Genomic DNA, 12,001 nt, shown 5'->3' on the forward strand with positions numbered 1-12,001 from the left:
TTTTATTTTAGGATCCTCTGGGATACTTCTCTTTTCATTTCTCCACTGGGTTTGACATCCTGCTAGCAGCAGACGTGTTTTCTTTCTACCAGTGTCTGGTTCTTTCTATTGAAGGGCAACTGTGGACACAAAAGGTGAGGGCATTAGGAGGTTAGCGGTCGTGCTGTCGCCACACAGTCTGGATGGCGTTTTATCTTGGGCCAGGTGCACGTTCCTTGATAACTCAGACCCCACGAGTAGGAGCAAAGATGGGGCGGGAGAGTATATGAGCATCCCCGGTGTGGTGGACCTCCATGTAAGAGGCCCAGCACCCAGTGTGTTATATGGACTCCACTCTCACGAACGCCAGTGGCCTTGAACAAGCAAGCAATTTCCCATCTGTTTCCTAACTCTAAAATGCCAGGGTTGAGTTTTAATGGGCTCTCAGATTTCCTCCAGGTCCAAAAGCCCCTCGTTCACTTCTCTTCCAGAATGCCTGCAGCTTCCAGAGCCTCCCAGTGATGCTCCCTGGCTTCAGAGCATCTCCAGTCCAGTGTAATAACCTCCACACCGAAACTCCAGTGCTTCCTGCGAGGCCTGCAAGTTGGCAGGAAGGGTTTATCTGCCAAATAAGAGCAGAGGCCTGGGTCTGTGCCCCTGTGACAGTGTCAACCCCGGCATTTTCTCCAGAGCAAGCTAATAGCCTCATTTCCAACATCCTTTCTGGGAGCAGATTCAATTCTCTCTCAAAGGAGTTTGCCACTCATCCACCTTGTCTACCCTCTGGTCTTTCTCTCCGTTCTTGGGATTGGAATTCCTGGCACCCAAGTGTAGCCTTGCTCATTGCTCTGGAGCTGAGGCATCAGCGAAATGTGAGCTTGTTTTAAATTGGTCCCAGGATCTCCAAATCACTGTTCTCCACAATCCTGGTTTCTCCAGCCTGAAAGAAAAATCCCATTCACAGCCTTCATGGGGCAGTCATTTCCCTGCAAGAAGAGATCTGCTGATTGGCCTGGGTTCACTGAAGCTGAAAGGCAGAGCATGGTAGGGGAGGGTAAAGATCTTCCCTACATCTTGAAACCCAGCATCAAGGGCCCTCACCCATCACAGGTACACAGAATTCCAACCGAGCTCCTTTAGCTACCAGGAATGGCCAAGGCAGCACCAAGGGGTCCAGGTGCTCAAGAAGACAGGATGGCCATACTTTGGCACAATTGGGTTAAAGGTGCAGGTGAGAGGTACCAGCTAAGTCACCCAGAGGAGGCCAGGGTCCCCCAAAGGAGTCCTTGAGCAAGGCGGCATGGGAGCGGGCTTGAGAGGGTTCTACGAGGCAGCATTTGGGATAAGCTGGGAGCACCGGGGAACACAAAAGGCTGATAACGTGCTTCTCTGTTCATTCAGATTGTTGCTCTGCCTGCATAGAATAATCTACTCCCTATTCCTTCAAGCCTCCACTCCAGCTGTCCCCTGCTTGAGAGGCCCACCTGGGCCATCTTCCTGACAAGACGAGTTGCCCCTCCTCTGCCTCCCAAGGCTCAGGGCGCCCCCCAACAACACTGCTGTCTGTAATCGATGTAATGTTTGTGAGATCGTCCCCCCCCCCTCCAAAGTTCAGACCCAGAGCAGTGACATGGTCAATGAAACGGTCCACCACCAAAAGCTGATGTTAAAATAACTCCCGAACAATGTAAAAGCAGTATCAGCAATGCCTCCGTAAATTGCTCCCACCTATCCAGAGCCATTCTCTGTTTGCTGCTGTTTTTCATTTCTTTAAAAAACAAAGAACAAAACACGAAGAATTGTCCAGCTCTAGCCCTTAGACTTCAGGGAGGGAAAGAAACTGAGAGGGGGACCCAGGCTGCTGCGCTTCCTTGCGGGCCGGGCCTGGGCTCAGCATCATCCGCAAGCACAAGGAGAGAGAATACGGAGAATTACTAAGGAGAATGGGCTTAAGGACATGTGTACTCTTCCAAAATTATCATATTAATAGCTTTTAGTGCCCCACCTAATTTCAGCTCTGGCTGAAGCATATGCACTTGAAATGAATTGGAGGCTAAGGAAGAAGTCCAGACCGTGGCTGCTACCAGATAGGAAGGAAGGGACAGCAGCCTGGGAGCCAGCAGCCAGGTCCCCCAGCTGGAGCATCCTCTCCAAGCGTTAGCGAGGCCCAAGCCAGATTATGTGTCCCCAAGAGGCTTATAGAAGGAAGGACGGACCAGAGGCGCGAGTTCAGCTTTCAGGCTTCAAATGCCACCTGCTGGCAAGAAAGCTTAGCACAGGGAGTCTGGTCTGGAGCCGGTGAGGGTAGGCTCCCTGAATCTAGCCTCGCCCCAGCCCTGCTCCTGAGAGTAGGCCCCGCAGGGACCAGGCTGGCACGGTGGGGGGCGGGATGAACAGCCAGAGGTGGACCTAACCATGAAGAGAGACGGTATGGATAGGATTATAATTGAGAAGCGGAAAGGAGCAATGCTTGGGGATTGTTCCTGAGGCTCTGGAAAAGGAATTTTTACCAGCAAATGAGAGGGTGTGAGTTACTCTGTTCACTCCACAACTCTTTCCTGCTCACCTACTATGTGCCAGGCACTGAGCAAGGTCTTCAAGGAGTTTTTGTTCTAGAGAAAGGAAACAACAAGGTTAAGTACACGCTGGTATGAGAGCACTTAGAACAGCAGAAGGGCCACCCAGTCCAGATTTGGGAGCTCAAGTCAGGCTTGCAGAGGAAATGATTTATTTTTAAGGTTAAAAAAAAAAAAGTCACTTAGGTCTGTGAGTTGAGAAGGAGCTAACAACCGGGGACAGGGGTGGGGTGGGGGGACAGGCAGAGGCCACTGTGCTTGCAAAGATCCAAAGGCCAGAAAAGCATGTTACTGGGAACTGAGTTCTAAGGAGTATCCAGGACAGATTGGGGAGTGATTTTTTGACCTAAGAATGAATTAATATGGCAATCTTCACACACACACACACACACATACAGAGATTAAAAATGCATTTGAGGATTATAGAACACACATAGATTATAGAAAAAAATTATGATGGAAATGTTATTTTATTTTATTTGAAAGAAAGCAAAAAAGATCGGGGAGAGGGGTAGGACAGGGAGAAGGAGGCTCCCTGCTCAGCATGGGAGCTCCATCCCAGGACCCTGGGATCACGACCTGAGCCAAAGGCAGGTGCCCAACTGACTGAGCCATGCAGGCACCCCATGATGGAAATTCTAAAATGCTTAGAACTGAATATGATAATGAAAATACTAAATATTAAGACTTGTGGAACACAGCTAAAGGGAAACTTAAAACTTAACTTCCATACTTACAGATGATAGGCTGACAGTAACCTAAACATCTGCCTCAAGAATTTGGAAAAAGGGTGCCTGGGTGGCTCAGTTGGTTAAGCCTCTGCTTTCGGTTCAGGTCATGATCCCAGGGTCCTGGGATCGAGCCATGTGTCGAGCTCCCTGCTCAGTGGAGAGCCTGCTTCTCCCTCTCCTGCTCCCCCTACTCTCTCTCTCTCTCAAATAAATACATAAAATCTTTTGACAAATAAAGGAAAATTTTAGAAGTTCAAAAGTTTTAAAAGAAGTTGGGGAAAAAATCACCCAAAGAAATAAAAAGAGCAAAAATAAAAAAATATTAGACAATTTTAAATGTATATAACTAGATACTACAGAAATTTAAAAACAATATTAGGAACAATTTTATGCCAATAAATTTGAAACGAATAGTTTCCTAGAAAATATAACACAAGAAAAAATTTAAAATCCAAATAGGCTATAATGAAGTGAATCAGTAGTTTAAAAATCCACTTACGACAAAAAATACCAAACCCAGATGGCTTTATGAGAGGAAAAAAATAGAACCAGATCCTATAGGACCCTTAAAGCCCCATTAAGGAGTTGGGACTTTATCTTAATTATAATTAGGAGCCACTGAAAGATTTTAAGCCGGAAGATGACGTAATGATGCTTTGCATTTTTGAATGATGACTTTGCATGCAAAGCCACAGATGGATTGGAGTGGGATCCAGGTTGGAGACTGCTATAATAATCCAGTTAGCAGATGCTGGGAGCCTGGATTAGGGCAATGGCTGCAGAGCTGGAGTCGCTAACAGAATTGGGAGATTTCTACGTCAGGCCGGGGGGGGGGGGGGTCATGTAAGTTGGAGGATGATGAGGGAGAGGGAATAATTAAGGATGACACCCAGATTTCTGTTTAGGTAACGGAGTATATGGTAGTGCTCCTCTGTGGAAATGGGAAATAGAACCAGGTGTGGCTGGAGGAAGAAGAGGCTTCTTTGACATGCTCAGGTGCCTAAGACATCCTGGTAGAAACGTCTGATGGGTGCTCAGGTATATGAATCTGGGCGCCTGGGTGGTGCAGTCAGTTAAGCATCTGACTCTTGGTTTCAGCTCAGCTCATGATCTCAGAGTCGTGAGATTGAGCTCCGCATCCATCCGATCAGTGCTCAGCCGGGAATCTACTTGAAGATTCTCTCCATCTGCCCCTCCCCCCACTCACGTGCTTGCTCACTCTCACTTGCTCTCGCTCTCTCTCAAATAAATAAATCTTAAGAAAAAAAAAAAAAAGAATATATGAAACATTAATTTAAAAAAAAGGAATCTGGACCCAGGAAGGGGATCTAGGGTGGAGATATGGTGTAGGAATCTATCCTAAAAACCGGGGTTCTCCCAGGTTCAAGGCCAACTAATCACAAACATATAAAGTCTGACTTGTCTTCCCAACTATAAAATACTAACACCAGCTCCATGTCTTCCCCAGGAGAAATTAGGAGTGAAGATCATTCAAGTGAAAGGACTTTGAATCAAAGAACCTGTGCTTGTGGGTTACCTATGAGGAGACAGGTTTGGTAGAAAAGGCTGCCCGGAGTGCTTGGGTGGCTCAGTAGGTTAAGCCTCTGCCTTTGACTCAGGTCATGATCTCGGGGTCTGGGGATTGAGTCCCGAATCGGGCTATCTGCTCAATGGGGAGCCTGCTTCCCCCCACTTGCCTGCCTCTCTGCCTACTTGTGATCTTTCTCTGTCAAGTAAAAAAAGTAAAATTTTTATTTTTATTTTTTATTTTTTTTTAAGATTTTATTTATTTATTTGACAGAGAGAAAGAGATCACAAGTAGGCAGAGAAAGGGGGGAAGAAGGCTCCCTGCTAAGCAGAGAGCCCCATGAGGGGCTCGATCCCGGGACCCTGAGATCATGACCCGAGCTGAAGGCAGGGGCTTTAACCCACTGAGCCACCCAAGCACCCCAAAAAAGTAAAATTTTTAAAAGAAAAAGAAAGAAAGAAAGGAAGGAAGGAAGGAAGGAAGGAAGGAAGCTGCGTGTGCTCTCTGCTGTCCTCCCGTCTCCAGCCCCGCCTAGGTGTCAAGACCTCCTTTTTCTCTAGGGGAAGTGAGAAGGCAAAAGACTATAGCAGAGATCCAAAGATGTGATGGGGAAATATTTATGCATTCATTCAACAATTTGTTGAAAATCAAATTGAATATTCAATCACCTGTCAGTCATTCACACACAGGTCAATTTCCACTATCTTCAGTGTGAGGTTTAGGTGTTCTTCTTTCTTTCCCCTTATGTGAACATTCATATGGTTCCAAGATCAACCCTAACATTAAAAGGTGTACAGGGGTGCCTGGGTGGCTCGGTCATTGAGCATTCCACTCTTGGTTTCAACCTGGGTCATGGTCTCAGGGTCGTGGGATCGGGCCATGCATCGGGTGTTAAGCTCAGCGCAGAGTCTGCTTGTCCCTCTCCCTCTTTTCTTCCCCTCCTCTCTCTCTCACACAGATAGATAGGTAGATAAAATCTTTAAAAACAAAAAAGGCATACGTTGGAAAGCCTCCCAGCCATTCCCACAGCTGCACAGTATTCCATTGTAAACCATGGTTTAATCAGTAAGAGTAGTTTCTCAGGGAAAGATTTTGGAGCCTGGAGCTCTCAGAAGGGCTTGGTGGGTCACATTTGGAGGCAGCAAGGGACACTGGGGAACCAGAGAGCAAAAGAGCAAAGGACAGGGAGTGGGGGATACTCCACTGACTCGGCAATTCCTCCTGAAGTTTTAGGCAGGAATTTAGCCCCTTGGCTAGTTCAGGAAAACTCTGAATAAAATGTTTAGAGAGAGAAAAACCTGTCTCTAGGATTCACTTACTATTCATTTGTTTGAGCCCAGAGTAGGTATCAGGCCCTGTGCTCAGGCCATGGGGAACATAAGGGCAAAATCCCCATCTTAATTTTCCTGGAGACAGGTGTGCCAGCGGTGGGGGGCAGTGAAGGTGAGGGTCCGCGGAGAGGCCGGACTGACGGCCTCAGATCTTGCCTCAGATGTCATCGAGGATCCTACACACACAACTAGCAACTTCCCCTCCCGAGCCTTGTCTGTTGTACTTGCCACACTGTGCTCTCGTTAATATGGAGCTCCCCATTTGACTGTGAGCTCCCCGAGGTCGGGCGCTGTCCTTCAGTCATGGTGCATTCTGAATCCCTTAAGTTCTGGACAGTACCGAGTTTCCCATATACACATCTGGCTGTTAATTCTACTTTGGGGCGCCTGGGTGGCTCAGTCATTAAACATCGGCCTTCGGCTCAGGTCATGATCCCAAGGTCCTAGGATGGAGCCCCACGCTGCACTCCCTGCTCAGGGGAAAGCCTGCTTCTCCCTCTCCCTCTCCTCCCTGCTTGTGTTCCCTCTCTGTCAAATAAATAAATAAAATCTTTTAAAAAATTAATTCTACCTTTTCAGAGATGGAGGTGAAGCTGAGCCTGGAAGAGCAGGTTAGCTCGGCCAGATGGGAAAGATAACTTAGGAGGACGGGCAGATAGGTAGGACTGGGGAGAACTGTCTTAGTAGAGATGGGGAGGGGATGATAGGAGATTAAAGCATGGTTAAGGTCGGACTGAATTCTTGGTGTCTGCAGAGGAGAGAAATATGGCGGCTGGTGGTCATCCAACACAAAGACGGTGTCCGCTCTAGAAGCAAAATGGGGAGACGCTGAGAGTCATTTGCAGATTGATTTCCCCAGTGTCTTCTCCTGGGTATCTGTGGAGGCAATTAAGGACTCCCCCCCCCCCCCCAATACTCTTTTTGAGCCTTATCCTCCCACAAATACCGGGATCCCAGCTAGTCAGGAGAGACATTTCCAATTTTTCCCTCAGATCAAAATCATGACATCTTGGCTTCCAGAACTATCAAGGAGAAACTGTAATTCCAATCTGGCAAACCAGTTCCATTTTTAAACAAAATTGATAGACCAAGGACCATAATGCTTAACTTGAACTGAGCAGGAGTGTGGCTCCCTTCCTGGCCTTTGGACTGAGAATGACCCATAGAAAGTCAAATTGCCTCAAGACAAAAAACAATACACCCAGTTTGAGATCTAGAAGAAAGGTAAGGCTTAATAACATGGAGGCTAGTCAGATCAGCATTGAGGTGCAGTTTATAATCCTTCTGAAACAACAAAGGCTTCCTGAATTGAAACAATTCCGAACCCCCCTCAGCTGCAGAGAGGAAGGAAGGGGAGGAATGCAGAAAAGTCCTACCACATACACAGGCTCAACCAGTCTCACCAGAGCCTTACTGCTCCAGACCCTGCCAACCAGGCCAAATTACCGACTACAGACTCAAAATTTAAGTAAGGTTTTGTCATTTATATGTGTTGCCGGAAAGGAGAAGACGGATCACCAGCCAGTAGCTGGGCGATCATTCCTTAACACAATGAAATTGCAGGCCTCTTTCTCCACAAGTGCCCTCTTCACAGAGTGAAGGACCTGTGGTCAGCCAGAGAAGAGGGGCCTCGGGATACTCAGGAAAGGGAAGAGGAGACTTCAGGATACTTAGCGGAAGAGGGGAAGAGGGGAAGATGGGCGTGGCGGTCCTAGATCAACACACCTCACAAAGGCCATCTGCGAGGGGTCCTAGTGTTTATCCACTAAAATACGTTAGGGACCTGTCAATCTGTGGAGGCCTTCTCTCCAAGGGTAGGGCTGTCTTCCGAAGGAGGGGCTGATTTCTTGCCACCAGGCTATTCTCTCGCAGGCCAGCTGGCAGTCCTAAGGGTTTGCCCTTAGGAAGGGAACTGAGGGGATGGAAAGGAAAGCTGGACGTGAAGAGATTTCCAAGGAATGAGCATGTGGAGCCAAGGATGCCCTGCTTCTTATGACACAGAGAGAATAAAACCTATTTGTAAAGAATGTCCTTCTGTTCGGGGCACCTGGATGGCTCAGTGGGTTAAAGCCTCTGCCTTTGGCTCAGGTCGTGATCCCAGAGTCCTGGGATCGAGCCCCACATCGGGATCTCTGCTCTGTGGGGAGCCTGCTTCCTCCTCTCTCTCTGTATGCCTCTCTGCCTACCTGTGATCTCTGTCAAATAAATAAATAAAATCTTAAAAAAAAAAAAAAAGAATGTCCTTATGTTCTCACTTCCAAATTTATCCGCTGCCCTGCGTGTACCTAGCATACTGCCTTCCCTGCCAAAAGCCAAAAGGCCATCCCCCCAAGGGGGCCCCAGATCCCCCACCGACTGCTGTAATTGTCTCCCCTCTCCTCTGCATCACCAACATTTCTTGACCACTTACATGATTCCTATCCCAGATTAAAAAAAACAAAACCGGGACGCCTGGGTGGCTCAGTTGGTTGGGCAGCTGCCTTCGGCTCAGGTCATGATCCCAGCGTCCTGGGATCGAGTCCCGCATCGGGCTCCTTGCTCAGCGGGGAGCCTGCTTCTCCCTCTGCCTCTGCCTGCCATTCTGTCTGCCTGTGCTTGCTCTCTCCCCCTCTCTCTCTCTGATAAATAAATAAATAAAAAAAAAAAAAAAAAAAAAACCAAAAACTTCTCCACGTTCCTCTCCACCACCAGTCCACTTCTTCCTCACCCTCAGTCTCCCGAATTCATTCCTAGCAGGTTTTCACCTTTACCATCTGCTGACAGCAACCTTGTCAAGGTCACCACTGACCTCCACATGGTCACATCCAGGGGTTGTTTCTCAGTCATCCTGCTGCTTGGCCTCCCCACAGGGTTTGCCAAAGTTGGACCTCGCCCTCCCTCTTGAAACATTTGCTTCACTGGACTTCTGAGAACTCATTTTCTTACTTTCAAGCTGCTTCTTCATTCTCCTTTCCTGGTTCCTCCTCCTCTCCCAGACCTGTAAATAAGCGAGCCACAGGACTCAGTAATCAGACTAATATTCTTTCCTATCTACCCTCTCTTCCTCAATGCATCCATGGCCAGAACTGTAAATACCATTTACCTGCCCTTGTCCATTTGTCCCATAGCTTTAATACCATCTGTTACCTTCTAAAATTGTATTTTCAGGGCGCCTGGGTGGCTCAGTGGGTTAAAGCCTCTGCCTTCGGCTCAGGTCATGATCCCAGGGTCCTGGGATTGAGCCCCGCATTGGGCTGTCTGCTCCGCGGAGAACCTGCTTCCTCCTCTCTTTCTCTCTGCCTGCCTCTCTGCCTACTTGAGATCTCCGTCTGTCAAATAAATAAATAAAATCTTTAAAAAAAAATAAAATAAAATTGTATTTTCATCCCCATCTTCTTCCCTAAACCCTACAAATATGCAGCTTCCTACTTGACATCTCCACTTGACTCTAAAAGGCATCAAAAACTTAACACACTCTAAATCAAACACCTAAAAGGCATCAAAAACTTAACACACTCTAAATCAAACATCTAATATCCCCTCTACCAAACTGCTCCTCTCCAAATTCCCCCAGTTTCTCCAGTTTCAGTAAAGGCAGCCTTTGTTCTCACACTGACCAGTCCAAAACCCTATTCTCAACTCCCCTCTTCCTCACATCCCACATCCAATCCACTGGCAAACTCGTTTGATTTGTGTCTTCAAAATACATCTAGAATTTGACTACTTCCCACCACCTCCACCATTGCCCTGCTCCGAGTTACCAGTAATTCTCACCTGGATTCTTGTAGTAGCCTCTTACCAAATCCTGCAGGAAAGTCCAGTAGAAGGACGAGAAGTGACCAGTGGAGTTGGCAATGTGGTTAACCTTGACAAGATTGCTTTCACTGGAGTGGCAGTCTTGAAAGGAAGCCTGATAGAACGGATTCCACTCTGCAGTGTAAATCTACATGCTCCTCGTTGATCCTGTGATAACTCACCAAGAAAATTTCCCTGTCAGAGCCTTTGCAAACTCTTCCTTCTGCCTGGACATCGTCCCTCCAGAGAGTCGAACCGGGAGTACCTGCTCTTTCTCCTGAATTCAGATTTGTTAAAATGCCAGCTTCTCAGAGAGTTTTCTGATCAGCCTATTTAAAATATCACCCACTGGGGCGCCTGGATGGCTCGGTGGGTTAAGCCTCTGCCTTCCACTCAGGTCATGATCTCAGAGTGCTGGGATCGATCCCCCTATGGAGCCCCGCATCCAGCCTGAATGGGGCTCTCTGCTCAGCGGGGAGCCTGTTTCTCCCTCTCCGCCTACTTGTGATCTGTCAAATAAATAAAATCTTTAAAAATAAAATAAAATACCACCTACCACTCTCTATTTCCTTTTTTCTTTATTTTCTTTATAGCATTTGTCACTATCTGAGTATTTCGGTCTCCCTCCTACCCCTCCCCCCAAAACACACACACTAGAATGTAAGTTCTATGAGGGCAGGGGCTTTGTTTTGTTCACCACTGTACACCCAACCTCGCAAGCATCTCTGGAACGAATAAATAAATGACCTTCGTCTCAAACTCACAGAGTTACTACCAAGAACGTGCAAACATATGCAACTTTAAGACCTCGTAACAGGACCCTCTGGAATCCAGGAATGTTGGGCGTGCACCTTCGTTAATATCTCTCCTAGCCGTCCCCCTCTTAGAAGACATACGGTAGCATTTCCGCCCTCGCTCAACTCTCGCTCAAATCTCGGAAAAGGAGGGGCGAGGGGTTTGTGTCATCATCCTGCGCCCGCCTGCCCCGCGACGTGCCGGCTGCTGGCGCAGCCCTCCGCTCGCCCGGCCTCCCCCTCCCTGGTTCCGCGCTCTGGTTCCGCCATGGAATCCAACAAGGATGAAGCCGAGCGCTGTATTAGCATCGCCCTCAAGGCCATCCAGAGCAACCAGCCCGACCGGGCACTCCGCTTCCTGGACAAGGCTCAGCGGCTGTACCCGACGCCGCGAGTTCGCGGTGAGTGTGAAGTGCCGGAAAGGCAGAGGGGACATTGGAACTGATGGGGGGAATACGGGAACGGACCGAAGGGAGCAGTTGGAGGAGGGGGAGGGGTAGCGAGGCGCGGCTACGCCTGCGCACTGAGACGCGCGGTGGCCGCTGGGAGGTGTAGTCTTTCGCTCCCACGCCTCTCCGGGACGCTGGACACCTGATGACAGGGACGGCCGCGACTTCAACTTTTTGGGCGCTTGTGGAACCTTCTAAAATTTGGAGTTACCGAAAATGAGAGGCGCTGGCGAGCAAGAGGAAGGGAACTTATCTGGAAGCGAAAGCGAACTACTTTTCCCAAGGGGCCATTCGGCGGCCCAGGGCCGGTTGCCGGCCTGGGAAGTATTATAGTTTAGGAAAATAAACATAACTCCTCTGAAGGAGAGAATGGGTTCTGGGGAGGGAAAGGGGACTTCTGACCTTCCCACGGCCTGGAAAGGCGTCTTCATATCTTCACTCTCTGGCATGCCTCTGGGCGAGGAGCAGGGAACACCCTCTCGAAACTAGAACCTGCCTTTTTTGCTCGCTCCACACCACCGCCCTGCCTGGCCCCTCACTCCTTCTTGGAACCTCTTCACCCGCCTGTGAGATTCGGGGCTTGTTGAAGACGCTGGCTCCGGGCACCCCACCCACCCCCGCCCACAAGAACCCAGCAGTGGCCCCCGTGTGGACAGCACAAGGCTGCTAAGTGTCCCCGAGCTGAGACTTCGAAACCCGGGAGGGATTCGTGAGGTTGTCTCAACTACTCAGCATTTCACTCTAGCCAGGAACCATCTTTTTCTTTAATCTAAGACTTAAGAAGTTTTTCTTTCTTTCTTTTTTTTTTTTTTTTAAAGATTTTATTTATTTATTTGACA

The 12,001-nt window shown here is 48.4% G+C and overlaps 1 protein-coding gene and 1 long non-coding RNA gene across 3 annotated transcripts in view; one reads left to right on the forward strand and one right to left on the reverse strand.

Moving 5' to 3' along the window:
- On the reverse strand, positions 1-10,972 carry LOC131828847 (uncharacterized). Its single transcript, XR_009352595.1, has 4 exons — positions 9,899-10,972; positions 9,272-9,453; positions 9,071-9,122; positions 1-2,591 (listed from the first exon to the last, which is right to left on the reverse strand). It is a non-coding gene; the product is annotated as an uncharacterized LOC131828847 (long non-coding RNA).
- Positions 10,880-12,001, forward strand: part of DNAJB12 (DnaJ heat shock protein family (Hsp40) member B12) — a 17,911-nt gene continuing 16,789 nt past the window's right edge. Inside the window, exon 1 of one of the 2 annotated variants that reach the window (XM_059169981.1) lies at positions 10,880-11,114. In XM_059169981.1, coding sequence (XP_059025964.1) covers positions 10,982-11,114 — 133 coding nt within the window. In that variant the 5' untranslated portion in view covers positions 10,880-10,981. The remainder of the gene's footprint in view (positions 11,115-12,001) is intronic. The other variant, XM_059169983.1, reaches the window with a different exon arrangement.

The sequence above is a fragment of the Mustela lutreola genome, chromosome 4 (assembly GCF_030435805.1).
Source record: "Mustela lutreola isolate mMusLut2 chromosome 4, mMusLut2.pri, whole genome shotgun sequence".
Lineage (NCBI taxonomy): Eukaryota > Metazoa > Chordata > Mammalia > Carnivora > Mustelidae > Mustela > Mustela lutreola.